The sequence below is a fragment of the Raphanus sativus genome, unplaced genomic scaffold (assembly GCF_000801105.2).
Source record: "Raphanus sativus cultivar WK10039 unplaced genomic scaffold, ASM80110v3 Scaffold2021, whole genome shotgun sequence".
Lineage (NCBI taxonomy): Eukaryota > Viridiplantae > Streptophyta > Magnoliopsida > Brassicales > Brassicaceae > Raphanus > Raphanus sativus.
Window position 1 is genome coordinate 1 of NW_026617330.1, and position 17,843 is coordinate 17,843.

Genomic DNA, 17,843 nt, shown 5'->3' on the forward strand with positions numbered 1-17,843 from the left:
GGAGAAACTCCTCTGTAGAAAGTGCTAAGGCAAGCTCTCCTTGCTGAAAACCATGATGAGGACACTGAGCTTGGTAGTCCTTGAATCTCTCCCATGCCTCATTGAAGCTCTCTAGATTCTTCTGCTGGAAACCAGAAATCTCGTTCCTTATCTTAGCTGTCCTTGAGGTAGAGAAGAATTTCTCCAAGAAGGCTTCCTTACATCCCTCCCAATGGTGATAGTGTCACTTGGGACAGACCTCTCCCACTGATTGTGCCTTGGTCTCCCAAAGAGAAGGGAAACAACTTCAGCTTGAATGCATCTTCAGAGACACCATTTGTCTTGGACAAACTACAATACTGATCAAACTTGTACAAGATGATCGATAGGATCTTCAGCTGCCAGGCCATGAAACTTGTTGTGCTCAATTGTGTGAGTAGCCCTGACTTGATCTCGAAGTTGTTGTTCTCCACCGGTGGTGCCTGATTCCCAAACCTATGACCATGAATGTGAGGACGATCATAGGTTCCAATGGCGCGAGCTTGGCGCTGTGGGTGTTGTGGTCGAAGGAGCTCCTTGACCATTTCCCTCTTGGGCAGCTCCCAAAGGGATCTCTCCATCTCGATTCTGGTTCTGATGGTGAGCCATATCAAAACCCAATCTGTTGAAATGAGCCTGTTGCTCCTCTTCTCTCCTTCTTCTTGTATTCTCTCTTTCCAAAGCCCGGATGTCTGGTACTAGAGGAGTGAGGTTGTAGTCCCTCTACTTCTCAAGTTCATATACCTGAAATGAAAAAGAAGAAGGAAAAAGCAGAGCCAATATCACAATAATAAGAAAAAAAAAAATGACTTAGTCTCAAGCAAATGACTAAATCCCAATGTCAAAATCACAATAGAACTTGGCAACGGCGCCAATTTGATAACAGGACTTTTCGGGTCCCTATCAAATGCAGTAGTATAAAAGGTTGTCGAACCAATCCTAGGTGATTTCAATGCACTGAGAATACAAATCCATGCTTAATCTAAGCGCAACCAAAAGTGAGATGAGTTTTAAACTAGAGTAATACTAAAATGCAGTAAAACTGTAAACTTTCTTTGATTATGAGATGGGAGAACTCATGGGAATAGGGATTAGATCTTGGGTGATCAAGTTTTGAACTAAAGGGGATGACTTTCAATCAATCTAGCAATCTTAGGCCTAGACACAATGCTAAACAAGCTCTATCCCTAGATGAATGTTCATTTGCTAAAGCAACTCAAGCATCAAATTCCTTTGGTTGAATATTGCTAAAGCAATCATTAAAAACAAGCCTACTAGCCATCTTAACACCTTTAACAACAAATTCCTTTGGCAAAGTGTGTTAAGAGCTTAGAAGAGTTGACTCAGACATTTCATCAAACACCTTCCGGGTGTGAAATGTCTAGAGATCAACCTTTGAGAGGCCAACTCAAAAGAAGCAATAAGACTACTCTAATAGCAAGGAAATAGATAGATAGAACATAAAACCCTTTAGATCTAGCTTAATCACCCTTGATCTCCCTAACCCATGAATCCTAAGAGGACTACTCACTAATCACCATGATCCTTCTCAAACCCATAAGAGATTCAAGCTTAATCATGAAAAGAAAGAAAATAAGAACTCAAAATAACTCAAGAACACAAGAACAAAATGATGATTTGATTCAAAGGAAAGAACTTTATCACCAAAAGGTTTGTGTTTTCTTCAGAGATCATAAGATAATCCCATCATTTGGGTCTAAAAAGTATTTATATGATCCTTCCAAACCCTAATGGTTGATAATAAAAGGTCTAAAAAGCCCTTAAAAGCATTACAAGTCGCATAAGTAAAAACACGCAGCGGAGTCGCAACCCCGCTGGCTAACCCCGCTCCGGCCATTTTGCTTCGTCTCCTGTGGTAAACCCGAGCGGCCTTGGTGACTCCGCTCCGTATGGCTGCTCAACCCCGCTCCGGACCTCACACCGGTGTCGTGACTCCGCTCCAAGACCCCGCTCCAGCCACTTCACACCGTTTCTCGTCGTAAACCCGAGCGGTGTTACTTACGCCGCTCCAAGTACTCGTTCCGACCTCGCTCTGGATCACAGCGGACCTGCGAACCCGCTCCAAACACCCCGCTCCAGACGCTAATTTGCACAATCCCCACCTTTCACCTCTTTTGATCCATAACTCATCTCAAACACCTCCAAAAACTCCATAGCATGCTCCAACACCTGACAAGGACTTATGCATGCAAAATGCAAGCTAAAGAAGCCTAAATCCTATTCTAAATGATCAAAATGTGCAAGATATCAAAGCTAAAAACATGCAAATGCAGAAGATATCACATGATTGGGAAGAAAAAAAGGATTGCATCACTACATAGACTATAGTCCACTACAGATGTATATTTGACTCAGAGTATGAGTGAGAATAGAAATGAAAATCCACCTTAAAACTGGCACATTTTACTAAGCAGATTGCACAAGTAAAGTCTTCGGTTACTGGAAACAAATAACATCCAAAATGTAAGTTATGATATATATATATATATATATATATGTTACATCATATGGGTACGAAACAGGTTAATGATTATACAAAAATACCTTCGGTTTTCTGCAATTTGTTGTTATAGTATATGTAATTGAAAATTACATTCCCTGCTCTCGACCTATGCAAAGAATGTAGAAGAGTTATTTGGAGTCGACATGGACATTATAACTCATTAAGCTGTAGGTAACACTTCCAATTAATAGAGAGGGGCAGTCAAAATTCAAGAAAACCGATAACTATAAATTAAGGGAGGTAGCAGCCAGGTCAACGGAGTATAATACAATTAAACTGAAATTACCTAATAATTTCTAACATTGAAGAAGAAGGGACGTCATTAAATGAAAGTGAATTATAAGGAGATTTTTCCGTCGGTGCAACCTCTTCCGCAGATATGGTGACTTTCATTTGCTGCGGTGAGCTCTTCAAACGAAAAAAAAGTACACGAATTATAAGATATTTAACAAAATTAGTATTAGAGTAAATGATGGAAGGGTTCCAAAAGTGCGGAAAGTTACCGAGGTGAGGGGATTGCTTGGAACCTGAATCGCAATACACTTTTCCTCACTCATAGACTGTATCTGCAGAAATAGACAAGTCATACCAGTAATATTTTCATAAAAAGATCTAACAAAATTCACTTTCCAGTTTACATTGTCAAGTTACATGAAAGAAGTTAATATGCAAAACGAAACAATAAAACCTACTTAAACAGTTTATTGATAACAAAAAAAAAAGGGTTTAGGGCAAATTTACCTGTACAGAGCAAGGCTGCGTTTCAACAAGAGAGACTGAATTTGCTTTCTGTTCCAAGTCCTTATTTGGATATTTCTGCCACGATGAGTAGATAGATTCCAGGGGTATTTTGCTCCATAGGCAATTTCCTCCTGCCAGAACAAAGTAAATAAAAACTCTCATGATGATGATCTATAGAAGAAATAGACATTTATGAACATTTATAACTGGAAATACCTGAATGGATATTGCTTGAACCAATGCCAAATTGAGAATTTTGCAAACGAGCTACAAGGAAGAATAATTTTATCAGTTTATCTGTACATATACATAAATGAATACACAACAATCACACTCTTACTCACCAAAGCTGATAAATAAGATAGCCAGTGATCCTGATTTTGCCTCCAATGCAAGTTCATTCATATCAGGGAGGAAAAATTTGGCTTGTGCTTGGCTAACTCCATCAACCCCCAGGACACCAGTTAGGATACATGCTCGACTGAACTTATATACTGCAGAACACTATAATTTGAAAATTACAAAAAAATGTTAGCCATGAAATGTTAAGTTCAAATGACATTAGGTAAAAGATCAATCCGATTCTCTCTGAGGTTGAAACGACTACCTCTGCAGTAGGCTTAGGAGACACAAGTCTTGCCAGCAAAACATATATAGGAAACAGTTTTTGAGTGTCCGAAAGCGACACAGTCATTTGTATTCTGCACATCAGTAATATATGATTTATTCACCAGTGGTAGAGAATCTTAGAAACTTCTTATCAAAAACTTATCATTAGGGTTCTGAATAAATGGTTAGTCTGATAGTTACACACAAAACTGATGAAGATTCTGAGCAGAAGAAAACAACTTTACCTCCTTTGATGTTTGGCTTCAATCTGATAACTCAAAGATCTCTGAAGAAACAAGGGCTACACAGCAATAAAGATAAGAGAAAACTGTTAGACTCTACTGCATAACAAGATCATACACGCTTGCTTATAACCAAATGAAGTCAACTCAAAGTACACATCCATGGGAATTTTCTATGTCAAAAGCCAAAAAAACACATACATTCTTTTTAGCACGACGCTGAAGAATGTTGTCGAGTTCAATAGTCTTGCCATACGCTTTAAGGCTCTCTTCAGCAGCAATCTTCTCCTCTTCAGACATATGCACATGGAAGTCTTCATGGTGCATCTGATATGTTCTTCTGGAACAGCTGCAATTCATACGCCACCAAAATGTAAAAACAAAAAAAAATACAAAAGAATTTCAATAAAAGTTCTTCAACTATTACACCAACGATCGAATCCATAAGCATGCTCATGTACTTAAAAGTTGTCTAAATCTATACTACTAAAAAAGAAACATTCTAAAAAAATCTACTTAAAAAAGGTTGCTGCACCCTTTCATTAATTGTATGAAAATGTATTAGACCAATTCATTAAAAAATATTATAAACAAAAACATTGGTAACACACGAATCTTATCAGTATCTTTTTTTCTTACTTTTTTTGCTAAATTATCTTATCAATATCTTTCTCTTATATTTAGGTAACTAATAGATATTTGTTTATCTTTTAGGAAGTTTGTGACATATCTGGTCTATTACAAAAATATATCCCTTTCGATACTTACCAAATACTATTTGCAAAGAAATTTTGTATATATGTCGATATAGGTATGTAGCTTTTGCATTCATGTAGTTATTGTAATTTTCTATTCTTTTTCAAATATATTGGTCACTTTAGTGGTTTTCAAATGAATCACTCCAAATCAAATAATTTTCTAGAGTCCCAGGCCAAATGTATAATAGTACAATAATATATTATATTTTAGTATATCGTACATTAGTATATTAGAAATATTTGTTTTTTATCCCATGCGTTAACATATTACTCATTTTTAATCAGCGATATTAATAAATTTCGTAATTTATTTATTTGGTGCTGGTTGTTTGATAATTTCAAATATATGAATAACAGCTTGAGGTTTAAAATGATATTTGATTATTTAAATTGTTATAACTATCCTAGATTTTCACAACTCTAATAAGATATAATATTTATATATCAAAATAAACATGTGTTAAATGTATACATTCAAAATTCGGTCATAAATTTATATAAATATCTTATCTAAGTTACCAATTTTATAACAAATAAATCAAATTTTTATCAATATATATGTAAAAAATATATATTTAAATAAGTTTCTCAATTTAATAAAATGATAATATCTTTATACCAAGAAATCAAACTGTTTTTGTGGTTTAGTCAATCCTATTATTTATTATACACCGGTACACAAAAAAAACTATATCTTATAATTTATTTTATATTTCTCTAACAATACCTTAGTTATGATCAATACTTTATTTATTATACAAAATAATTTTGTTTACTAAAACATTATACCAAAACTATATATTCGTTTGAGCCACCTAATTTTTAATTGCAGCTAAATTTAAAACAAATCAAAAATTTAATATTCTTATATTTTCACTTTAACTTTAGAAACCAAAATGTATCATATATTGTACTAAATATTTAAACAAAAAATAATATACTGAAGATATGCTATTTAAATCCACTAAGTTTATTAGTTTTAATAATATTTCGAAACTCATTTATAAGTTAGTATATACTATACATCATATGATACTATGTCATCTTACGTTATATTCCAAATATTAAGTAAATCAAACCTAATATAAACATTTTAGCAAACCAAATGTAAAAAAAAAGAAAAATCATATATTTTACGTTAAATTACTTTATAAAATAATTTAAAATAAAAAATTTGTTATTTAATATAAACTTAAAAATTATTAAAACAATTTACAAATCTGTAATATTAAATATGCAAAATCTAACAAATAAATTTTAAAACTCACGAGCTCAACAACTATACTCTTATAAAATGCACACAAAATATAATAGGAAAGATTAGGTTTGGGAAACAGGTCTTTTGGTCAGGTTCGGATTGGTTCCTTTCAAGTCTAGACTTTTCGGATCCTAAAAATTTGGACATAATTAGATATTTAAATTTTTCTGGTTGGATTCGGGTCGATTCATTTGGGACCGGGTCCATAATTCAAGTACCAATAAAATACTTAATTTTTTGGGTACATAACAGGTCCAAATTGGTTTGAGATTTTTAGAACTCTAAAAAAAATTCGAAATACCCGAAAACTCAAAAATACTGAAACACAAAAAATATTCGAAAACACAAACAAATACCTGAAAATATTTATATTAGAAAAAAAGTTTACCGTAAATCTGACTTGAAGAACCAAAAATACCTATAAACATTTCCTAATACCCAAAAAAATATTTTTTTTTTAATTTTTTTTTTGAAATTTATCAGTAAACTTAAAAAAAAATTATAATACTGAAAACACATTCGAAATACCAAATACATATCTGAAATATCTAAATATACTTAATATACACAAAACATTTCAAACACTTAATTTGGATACCCGATTGGATCTCGGGTAGGACCCGGAATCAAAAAGAGACTGTGGGTCGCATAAAAATAAACATGCACTTTGCCTTCGACCTGGAACCAAACCATAGTAACATGTTCAGATCTAAAAAGAGTCATATAAAAGTGTGCATACAAAATTTAGTATAAACTAATTCATTATATAATTTTAAACAAACTCATTTTTTATATAATGAATTTGTAACATAATAATGTACATCAATTCCAAAATATTAATTTGTAAACTTTAATCTAAAGAAAAACCCGCGCTTTCGAAGCGCGGGTCAAAATTAGTTTCACTTAAAGATGTAGACCCTTCTTAAGCTTTTAATCAACTGGAGGCGAAATAAATTATAAGTGAAAGAGAACATACCAAGAGGTTCGACAACGACGAGTGATGAGACGACTGTTTGTCATTCTTGCTACAAGATCAATATCACAGTTAACCCACAAAAACCAGAAGAGCGAAAGGACGCAATAACACAACACTGTATTTTAGCAATAGAGAAATGTGTTGATAAATTCAAAGACCATATTTTCTTTTATAGAAAAGTATATTTTTCTTTGGGTCAAATATAAATCATGGATAATCTAAAAATGCTAAGAATATCTAGATTTATTTTAATGGTTTTTATTATTTTAAAAAAATACCTCTCTGTCAATTTAATTAATTGTCGTTGTAAAGTAAAATTTTCATTTTGAAATGATTGTTGTTTTCGAATTTCAGTGCAAAATTTATTAGCAATATTTTTCATTTTATCATTTTTTATTGGTTAAAACATGACTAAGTGTATAAGTAATAATATTTTTATTTTGAAGATATGCAAAATTAAATGTTTTAATCTGTATGTATATATATGTTTCATCATTTTTAATTTAATTATTTCATAATTTTTTTAGAGCTAAAGTTTAAGACATTGGATAATATATACACTATAGAAGAACCACAAGAAACTGTTGACGTACCTTGAACCGTTAGTGCTAGGGTTTTAGAATCAGAAGGCTCTTATATATATTTTGTGTTCTTGTAGTTTTAATATAACTTGATAACTAAACTTCAGTTAGTAAAATATATGTCATTTTGCTTATCTGTTTATTTTTGTAATATCTTCTTGCATTCGTTATAACAAAAACGATTGAGACAAACAAACTTAACAGAGTATGCTGAGTCTTCACAGTTCACGAAAGTCAAACATATAACTTTCAAAGTGGATTCTCACGGTCTGAAACTTTCAAGACTTACCGAGTCAAGAATTGACAGTAATATGCGTCTCGGATCAGATTCATGGATATGATCAGGAAACCAAAAGGAGCGTTAAATCAGATATGAAAAAGTAATTAATGATGCAAACATCAATAAATTACACAATGGATTCCACACATAAATAAAAGAAAATGTCATTTTAAAGAATCATAACTAGATTATAACTCGCGGTTATAAAGCGCGGAAATATTTTTAACAAAATTCTAGTTTATTTTAATTAAATAGTGTATTCTTATATATATGTAAATTTTGAGATATTTTATATAGCTTACTAATTTAAACCCGTTCTGAATGCAAAAGATATTTTAATTTATTTTTATTTTTATATTTTACTTTGTATTCAAAAATCTATGTGGAAAGTAAAAAAAGTCACATATTTTATAGTTTCATTTTGGTATAGATAATGATATTATGTAACTTATATTAATATGTCTTTATAATTATATTTATATTTTTGCATATATTATATATTTTAATATTTTATTTAATATTTTTGTAGTTTAAATGAATGCATTTCATATTTTCAAAAAGTAAGTAGGCGAAACATTAGTTTAATATGTCTTTTATCAATAAAAATATTTTTTTCAAATCAATGGAACAAAAAATCTACAGAAGATATAGTTATGGTTAATTTTAGAATTTTTCTCTTCTTAACAAATTATTTCAGTTTCAGTTTTTATTTATTTTTTTCAAATATAATTTGTATTTAAATTAAAAATTAAAAAACTCTCAAAAGTGAAAAATATTATTTTAGATTGTTTTGAAAATATATTTTGTTCATGTATTGTTTGAAATAACTATTTTATGATTTAATATGGTTGATTGATTGAATGTTAAATGATTATTGATTGTTTATTTCTTTAGGCGAATTTCACGTGGTCTTTTTTTTGGAAGTTGTTACATATTTTTAGGTAACTTTTTCAATTACTGTTAAACATATTAAAAATCAAGATTCTAAGAAGATCTTGAAAATATAATTAAGGTAATAAGATAATTAAATGATAGTGTCATATCTTCTAATTTTATTTGTAAAGTATTTTAAATAGAACTAATTTGTTTTAAATGCAGTGGCATAAATTGGTAAATATTAAGATAAATTAAGGGTTATTTACGTTTTAATAAATTAGATTGTCAACAATTACCATCTGATTTCATCAATAGAGACAATTTTTATTCTATTCATTTGAAGATATCAAGTACTACTGTACGTTTAAGTAAGTTGGCCGTAGTAATTTGTTTTTGACTTTTTCTCTATAAATTAGATTGTCAACAATTACCATCATATTTCATCAATAGAGAAAGACGAGAAAATATGAAATTACTAATTTTGGAAAGGATAGAGAGTGTTTCGTTTTCTTTCCGATTAGGAAAAACAAGAAACGCTACGAAATCAAACCTCATGGCTTTCTATTCAGCATTTTGTTTATACGCCGCTTGGAAGGGGGACACATATTATGAAATATGAATGGTGAGATAGACCATTTTCAAATCCTTTCAATGACTTTAATCGGACATGTACCCCAAAACATGCATACAGGAAATTCAAACTTTAGTTGTCCAACAAAATAAGCAAGTGTGGCTCCTTTACATAACTCCACATTTCATAATCATAGTTTAGCCGCCAAACAAACAATTTTGGCGAGAAATTTGATTTCCTGATTTTGACGAGAAAATGTGTTTTTGCAGTTTTGGCGGAAAATAAATTTTTGCATTTTTTTCATTTTTGGTAGGAAAATACGTTTTTGAAGTTTTGACGGGAAAACATGTTTGTGGGTTTGGCGAAAAAGAATAATTTTGCGACTTAGGCCGGAAAACGTGTTTCACGGTTTGGCGGAAAATGTATTTTACGGTTAGGCAAACATGTTTTGCGGTTTTGGCGGAAAAATACGTTTTTGCAATTTTGACAGAAAAATGTAAATTGCGGTTTAGATGGAAAACACGTTTTGTGATGTTGGCGGAAAAACGCATTTTATGATTTTGACAGGAAAACATATTTTGTGATTTAGACAGAAAACATGATTTTTGTGATTTCGATGGAAAGATATATTTTGCGGTTTTCGCAAAAAGTGTGTTTAGTGGTTTTGACGAAAAAATGACTTTTTCAATTTAGACGTGAAAACACGTTTTTATGGTTTTGGTAAGATAATGCGTTTGCATTTTTTGGCGGAAAAATACGTTGTGTTATTCAAAACCTCAAGTGTGTCCTCTACTTTTTTTTTCTAAAAAATGAACAGAAATTTGAATTCCAACTTTCTCAAAAACTTAAGCTTGTTTTTTCTAAGATAGGAACAGAAAATTGAATTCTAGTTTTGTCAAAAAGAAAAAAAAACTTAAGTTTTTAAACTATTTCTCAGTGTAGTCCATAATTTTGAATAGCGTGTCCTGAATTAAATCCTTTTCACCACGCAAAGCTGATGACATCTTATCCTGTGACGTGGACTAAAATTCTTCAAACTCCAGGAGATAATTCATATTAACAAATACGGTAAAAGGGAAGTTGTTTGAACTATGATTGTTAACAAATGTTTTTTAACATTCATTGTTCATATATTCGATTTTCTCAGATTTATATATATATCAGTTTCACCAATAATTTGTCAAATTACGAGTCAGAAAAAAACAGCAAAACAAATTGCTGAAGTTTTGTATATTTAAATATTGTATTGCGAAGCGTGTTTTATAAAACACTAGGGGCCACTAGGGGCGTGTCTCTGTTTCCAGTGCCGGCTCTACACATGTGCCGAAGGAGCTTTAGCACAGGGTCCTTTTATTTTTCAATAATTTTTTTTAAAGAATCAAGATCCTATTTTATCAAATGTATACAGATTTAAGGTTCTGGTTTTGCATTTTAAATACTGGTTGTGCTTTTGATGCTTTACACATGTGTCTTTATGTTTACTGATGATATTGACCTTCCAGTAATTATCTTTCCTTTGATCCGCTTTCTTAGTTCTTTTCTTTAGTTTTTGATCGTGCTTTTTTGTATTCGGAATATTTATTTATCTCACATTTTATTTTTAACTCTTTTCTGATATATATTTATTTTGCCTAATACACTATAGAATAAAGTGGGGAAAATTAGTCTTTGTTCTTATCACCTTTCATCTCCTTATTTTGTCTTTTTTGTTATAATTGTGTTTTAGGTTTAAACTTATGTTGTGATTTAGTTTTCTTTCTTAATTACATTATTTTAATAGTAAAATAAATTTAATAGTAAAAAATAATAAAATAGCAAACTTTTATGCTATTTTTAGTTGTGAATATTAAAATATTTAAAATATATGTATATTAATTTATTTATTTCTTTATTTATCTTGAATTTTATCAACCAGTAAAATAGATTATCAAAATTCATAAGTTGATAGTTAATGTGAAAAAATTAGATATGATTAATTGCATATAGAAATCATTTGCGTGCATTAGAGATTAAAATCACAATTAAAAATTTAGGAGTTAATCTGTGGAAAAATGGACAATTATAAAGTGTTATGCCAAATTGCAAAAATCTCTGAAAAAAAATTAAAAATGCAGAAAATGAATATAAAAGGATACATGTCAACAAACATCAATTCCAAATGTCATAAAAAATCTACTTTATATATATAGATTTTGGAATATAAATTTCATCAGTTCAAATCAATCATCTCATTATTAGGGATCTCGACTTATGTATACGGATTTTATTAGCAGTACAACATGATGGAAATACTTAGAATATTTCTAAAAGATATTTTATAACTTTACGTATAAATTTTTTGATCTACAAAAAAAATTCAAAACTTCTTAACTCTTCAAAATTTTATAATTCATAAATATTTCAAATTTGTTTTATAAAATCAATTTTTAGAAATAAAATTAAATTAAATCTTAAAATAAGTTTTCTTTTCAAAAAAACATTTAGATAACAATAATGTTAAAAGAGAAACTTAAAATTGCACTAATTAATTATATTGGAACTCTTATAAAAGTATTATAGAATAATGTAATATTATATTTGTAATGTAATATTTAGTTATGTATTTTACTGTATCCTTTTAATTATATAAATATTCTATTTATAAATTTTAGTTAAATGTAATAAATATAAAAATATTTAATATAAAAAAAATTTTAAATTTAAAGTTTTGATTTTGGTGGTTTCAAAATAGAGCTACTTTTGGAGATGCTCTCAGAGAAAAGCATACGAATTAAAATCTGATCTATGTGTAAAATCACGACGACGTATAACAAGCTTTTCTCTTGTTTCTTTAAAACCAAAACACTGCCTAAAGGCCTATCATTTCTTCTTCGTTTAATTTAATGCATAGAAAGCTGTTTTCAAATCGAAAAAAAGAAATCTGATATGAGTATGAAAACACAGTGTTGGTTTTGTTGGGACTAGAATATAATCATCGTATGATCGAGTGATGGATTAGATCTAATTGCTTAATTATAAGATATTAAAAATTCAAGTCCAAATCAATCAGCGCTGCAAAAAAACAATAATTATTTTGGAGGAGATGACTCAGTGGTGGCTAGTAATATTAGGTTCGATTCTGCCTGCAAGTTACTTCAGCTGAACTCAGAAGAGGGAGCGTTATATCCTCATCGTCATCTCCAATCCCCAATTTCAAACAATAAATCAATATTTTCAAAATCAAAGCGATTAAAATGAATAAAATAGAAACAAAAAAAAAGCGTATCGAAATACTATAAAAGAGAAGGCTCAGTTCAGCGGGATTATCGACACAGAAACGAATCTCGAAAGAAACGCCTCATTACGGTCTGTTGAGCTTGAATATTTCCGAGTCGTCACTGCCTTTTTTTTTTTTTTTTTCTCAATCTATTTTAATGAATAAAGATTATCGACAAGAGAACGAAGAAACCAGCAACTAAAACAGAACAGAAAAAAGAACTTATTCAACGGAATCGTAAACAAGATACAATGATTATGAATTGGAATTGATGATTCAAACATACGGCGATTGCTGTTTATTTATATAGTGTGATGAGTAGTAGCTAGGGTTTAGCTAGGTCTTCCTTAGAGGCCCAATTCCGGCCCGTTTAATTCTCGCGGATGTTTTGGTTTAATCTCGGTACGATTTTATTTTGGTTCTCTTGGCATGGATTTTGGTTTAATTTAGCTTGTAACTGAAATATTTGGTCTCTTCTTTTCATTACTTACCAACATGATCTACAATAATGCTGGTTTCTAGTTCTAGGACAATGCAACTACAACACTCCATGTGAATAAGAGAAGATAAGATAACGAACCGTCTTTTATGTTTACAAAACCTCTCTACATCAAATATTTATCTACTGACAAGAGATTTTCTGTAACATGGAGTCCCATAATTGACAGAGGATGCCCATAGGCTTCTCAAGCAACCTCATCAGACTTGGCGTGGCAGCAGCAAGGATGGACGTGATGAGAACGCAGTAAAGCTTCACATGATCAGGCGCGACGCTGGTCATGGCCGTGTTGTGGGAGAAGTACATAGCCATCATACAGATCTGAAGCTGGAACCGCAACGGGAACCCGAGGGTGAGAATATTGAGCATAGAGAGCGAAACCGAAAACCCAATCGTGTTGAAGAAGACAAACAGAGTGAAAGCGATTCCGTTAAAGGTCCCCATGATAGACTGCCCTGCTATATGAGCTTGTTGGGCCGGCGTATTCGTCGTCGTGTTCTTGGAAACTTCAGGTGTGTAGCTATCTTGCCAGGTCCCACCTGGTGGAGTCAGGCTGGCTTGGAAGGTGGCTGTGGCGACTAGCGAAGCCACCACCAGTAAAGCGCTGCGTGCCTCTGATGGCGAGTCTCTGTGCTTTTTGAAAGTGAAGTACTTTACAAGATCTTTATGGCTTTGTGCTCTCTCTTGGCATGTGGAAGTTGAAGAAGTGGTTCTTTGGACATTGGTTGTACCACCTCTTTGAGCTCCAGCTTCGGTAAGCTTCTCGTAGATTTCTCTATCACCAGCTTCGCTCGGAAACATAACCAGCAAGTCCAGTGAGGAGAGACACATCTTGTTCATAGCATTCACCTCAAATGTCCTTGACTCTTCTGGTATTGCCTCAACCAACACTTCAATCACCTGTAAGGTATAAAAAAAATTTAAAAAAAAACCAAACAGGTTTTGGTTTTACTCTTAAAAGACAAAACAAAATTGGTTCTTACCTGGCGATTTTTTCTCCAGGTAGCTAGATGAAGAGCAGTGTTACCCTGTTCATCTTTCTTGTACAACACTTCAATTCGATTCGTCTCCGTGATCAACTCAACAATAGCTATCACCGCTCCAGTCTCTTGGTGCATAACAGCAAGATGCAAAGCAGTTTGACCTTGAACCGTCTCATCTTCTACGCAGTCAACACAGGTTGACACAATCTCTCTGATCACATCGGTTTTGCCTCTCATCGCTGCCACATGAAGTGGAGTCTTCCCATCTCTACCTTTAAGCCGGCAAAACTTCTTGTCGATTCCCAAAATTGCCCTCACGGTCTCTACTTGCCCTGCTCCTGCAGCCGCATGCAGAGGGGTAAAACCTTCTTTGTCCAAATCATAGACTGATGACCTCTGCCGTGGAAACTTCCCGGCCACGACATGCTCTTCACTCCTGGAATTAAAGGGGTTATACAGAGGATCAGTCAGGATCTCTATCGGTTGATGCGTCTCAAAAGCATCCATTTTGGTTATGATGCAAAGGAGACAGAGAGAGAGAGAACAGATGATATTGGTTTGAATATTACCATGATGGTCCATCACGATTTATTATTCTATTACAGAAAACTCCCTTTGACATTTGACTTCGTAGCATATTAAAAGTTCCTTAAATGAAAGAAATGGTTACAAGTGTCAGTTTGACTTTTTAGCATTACACACCATTTGAATTCTAGTTATCTAAGTCCAGACTTTCTGCCTTGAGTCCAGACTCTATGTTCCATTGGGTCAATTTTGCAATTAAGAGGAGAGTTCCTGTTATTATGGGGGAAGAGAAACAAAGAGACTTAAACAAGACTCCTAAACCTATAATTCAAGCCTGTGGAATGAACCCTTTTTCTTCCAGGGAAATGTAACAGTAACCTTTATATCAAAATCATGATGCTAGTAAAAGCTCTTGGAACTGTCAGAGCATCTTTAAAGACCGGGAATAGCCTCCAGGTTATACTTCTCTTCAGCTTTCAGATTTTCACCTTCTACGCTCTCTGGAGACGGTTCCGGCTTCTCCAACGCACTCTGAAGATACATGGAAGAGGTTTGACGGGTTTTGCTGCTAGGATTGCTTATTTGACTAGCAAGAAACCGTCGGATGAGCCCTCTCAGAAACGGAGCCAACGTATCTGGTTCATGTTCTAGGTAATACATTATTCCTCCCATACATGCACAGAATAGAGCCACCTGTTTTCAATTGATTGTATAAATAAAAAAGATCAGTTCTACTGTTGTTAAAGGGGAAGAACGTTTGAAACAAAGATCCTGGTCCCTTGAATTGTACCTCGGCATTTTTAATATCGGGAAGAACGTGGCGGTTGACAAGTATCTCCCACAGAGAATCTCCTGCTCGAGGAAGAACATAGAGAGCAAGCTCAGAGCGTCTCGGTTTTTTCTCCAGCATAACGGAGAGGGCTGCTACGCCACCCGCAAACCAATAAACGATCTTGTGGTCCTTGGATGCAACTTTTCTGTGGGCACATATGAAAGCCTATTTGCAAATGTGACATAAGTATTTAGGAACGCTTTAGGATGTGTGAAAAAAGAGTCAAAACCAAGCTACCTGAAAAATCCCGACAAAAGCAGACAAGAAGGAAGTTGATCTAACTGAATCTCGGATTGAATGCCAAGATGTCCGGTAAGGAGAAGCCATGAACTGAAAGTGTACCATAGCATCATCAGAAGATACATCTTATTATGTCTGACCAAAGCATAAACCAATAGGATTCTGAAAAGCTATACCCTTTGTAGGTTCAGAACAACATATGGGACGAAAGTCAGGGAGAAGTACAATGGGAAAGTTTTCTTGAATGTAGCTGACATTGCGTTAGCATTTTGGGCCAGACACGAGTTAGTGTTTGGATGAATAGCTGAACAAGGGATGATGGAAGCAAACTCTTCCACCTTCACGTCACTGGCTTCGTTTTTACTAGAAATATAGGCTGATAAGGAAGCTACATCGATCGGACCACCTCTGCAGCATTCTCTTACAGCCTGGTAGACAGGCCTTGCAACTGGTCCTGTCTTCTGAATAAATTCTCTATATGATTTTGGCAAGGTTTCAGGTCGCATTATAAAGGCATACATAACCTGCACCACGCATCAATCAGAATACGATAAACAGAGCATTTCTTTTCCACACTAAAACAAGTCACATTGATCATTACAACATCTATCCACTTGTATGAACTTCTCCACTAGATTTATTAAACTATTTAGACTACTAGGAGAAGAAAAAAAGAAGAAGGAAGAAACTCAATTACCTGGGAACAAGCAAGAGAAAAAAGCAAAGAATCTCCATGTCTCCAATGGGATCCCCAAAGATGGAACTTGTTCTTAGACTTTGCAGAATTGTAAGCCGCCTGTTCACAATACGAAAGATCATCAGACTCACCACAAACACATCTGTGTAGTGATATATTACTCAGGCAATGACACCATTAGAGATGTACCTGTCCTAATCTAGCCAAGAGGTATAGAGCAAGCGTGCGGCGCTGGTTGGAGTCATCTAAAGCCAGGACAGACAAACCCGCAATTGAACCTGCCAAGACTCTGTTCCAACCTTAACTCAAATTCATAACAAGGAACACACTATGCTCAAGCAAAACAGCAGAAGCAAATTAAAAAAAAAAGAAAAAAGCCAAACATATAATAAACTTACGAATTCAAAGGCGTCTCCTTCTTTCTCCACTTCCTCAAACAGCATCTAAGTAAGTGATAAGAACCGGTAAAGCCACCAAAAAGGAGACCAATACGACACGCTTCTTCCCTAACAATCAAATCCGTCTCCGAGACGAGTTGCTGCAAATGAGTGAATAAGATCACATATAACCAAAGACTCTACTAAACAAACGAGTTCTTGGCACATCCTATACAAGTAAAATACCAATATAACCCTAATTTCAAAACAATGTTGGATCAATTTATCTTTAATCAAAACCAATTGTCTATATATCCCTTTCCTTTCCGTTCAAATGCTGACCTTGAGATCGAGGAGAGAGGAATAAGAATGGCCTCTGGCGAGCTTGAAAGCGCGGAGGAGGATCCCGATCCCGACCCTGACGCCGTAGGAGAGGAGGAAGCTCTGGCAGAGATTGCCGACCGCATTGGCGACGCAGGAGACGTCGGCGTCGTGATCGCAGCGGTAGCCACGCGCCGCGGAGCGCTGTCTGCGCTGAAGCTCCGCCATGGCCTCGCGCAGCCGCTCCTCCGCCTCGCGGAGACGGAGGTCGGCCTCGGAGGGGTTCCGGGATAGCAGGGGAGAGCTGTTGGGAGAAGACGGAGGGGTCGGCTTGGAGAAGGACGAAGGCATCTCTTTGAAGCTGAAGAATGAATGAGAATGGATGATGAATTGATGATGCAATTGAGAGAGAGAGAGAGAGAGAGAGGAGATGAAGAAGAAACAATAATATACTAGATTTTGACCCGCGCTTCGAAAGCGCGGGTATTACTTTTCACTTTTATGAAATATATTATTTGTTTGTAATTATTGAATGTATTTATCTTAGTAAAAATTTCTTTATAATAAATTCGACACATAGAGTGTCTCTCGTAAACTATGTGTTTCTCTGGCTTTGTTTTATTCCCTCTCCAATCAACATATTTATTTGGTTTGTTGTTAAAATAAATGATTTTAGAAC

General features: G+C 33.7%; 3 protein-coding genes and 3 non-coding genes across 7 annotated transcripts; 1 reads left to right on the plus strand and 5 right to left on the minus strand.

The window, feature by feature from the left end:
* The first annotated feature begins 47 nt into the window (after window positions 1–47).
* Window positions 48–154, plus strand: LOC130505115 (small nucleolar RNA R71). The gene has a single exon (XR_008941568.1). It is a non-coding gene; the product is annotated as a small nucleolar RNA R71 (small nucleolar RNA).
* Window positions 155–197: 43 nt separating this feature from the next.
* On the minus strand, window positions 198–7,170 carry LOC130505111 (polycomb group protein EMBRYONIC FLOWER 2-like). Its single transcript, XM_056999708.1, has 12 exons — window positions 7,127–7,170; window positions 4,336–4,483; window positions 4,138–4,193; window positions 3,891–3,984; window positions 3,628–3,787; window positions 3,491–3,550; window positions 3,284–3,414; window positions 3,046–3,108; window positions 2,829–2,950; window positions 2,584–2,648; window positions 2,376–2,478; window positions 198–474 (listed from the first exon to the last, which is right to left on the minus strand). Exons 1-12 carry the CDS (start codon window positions 7,168–7,170, stop codon window positions 198–200), a joined length of 1,323 nt encoding a protein of 440 aa, XP_056855688.1.
* A 5,347-nt stretch (window positions 7,171–12,517) lies between these two features.
* Window positions 12,518–12,615, minus strand: LOC130505114 (small nucleolar RNA R30/Z108). The gene has a single exon (XR_008941567.1). It is a non-coding gene; the product is annotated as a small nucleolar RNA R30/Z108 (small nucleolar RNA).
* Window positions 12,616–12,716: 101 nt separating this feature from the next.
* Window positions 12,717–12,819, minus strand: LOC130505116 (small nucleolar RNA Z107/R87). The gene has a single exon (XR_008941569.1). It is a non-coding gene; the product is annotated as a small nucleolar RNA Z107/R87 (small nucleolar RNA).
* A 401-nt stretch (window positions 12,820–13,220) lies between these two features.
* On the minus strand, window positions 13,221–14,866 carry LOC130505113 (ankyrin repeat-containing protein BDA1-like). 2 transcript variants are annotated; one of them, XM_056999711.1, is made up of 3 exons: window positions 14,742–14,866; window positions 14,173–14,608; window positions 13,221–14,089 (listed from the first exon to the last, which is right to left on the minus strand). In XM_056999711.1, exons 1-3 carry the CDS (start codon window positions 14,807–14,809, stop codon window positions 13,313–13,315), a joined length of 1,281 nt encoding a protein of 426 aa, XP_056855691.1. In that variant the 5' UTR covers window positions 14,810–14,866; the 3' UTR covers window positions 13,221–13,312. The 2 variants fall into 2 exon arrangements, with proteins under 2 accessions (XP_056855691.1, XP_056855690.1); XM_056999710.1 differs by having other exon boundaries at window positions 14,173–14,754.
* On the minus strand, window positions 14,804–17,594 carry LOC130505112 (uncharacterized). The gene is made up of 8 exons (XM_056999709.1): window positions 17,186–17,594; window positions 16,865–17,004; window positions 16,656–16,755; window positions 16,467–16,565; window positions 15,946–16,293; window positions 15,767–15,859; window positions 15,488–15,694; window positions 14,804–15,390 (listed from the first exon to the last, which is right to left on the minus strand). The coding sequence occupies exons 1-8, from the start codon at window positions 17,513–17,515 to the stop codon at window positions 15,130–15,132; spliced, it is 1,578 nt and encodes a 525-aa protein (XP_056855689.1). The 5' UTR covers window positions 17,516–17,594; the 3' UTR covers window positions 14,804–15,129.
* Window positions 17,595–17,843: the final 249 nt, after the last annotated feature.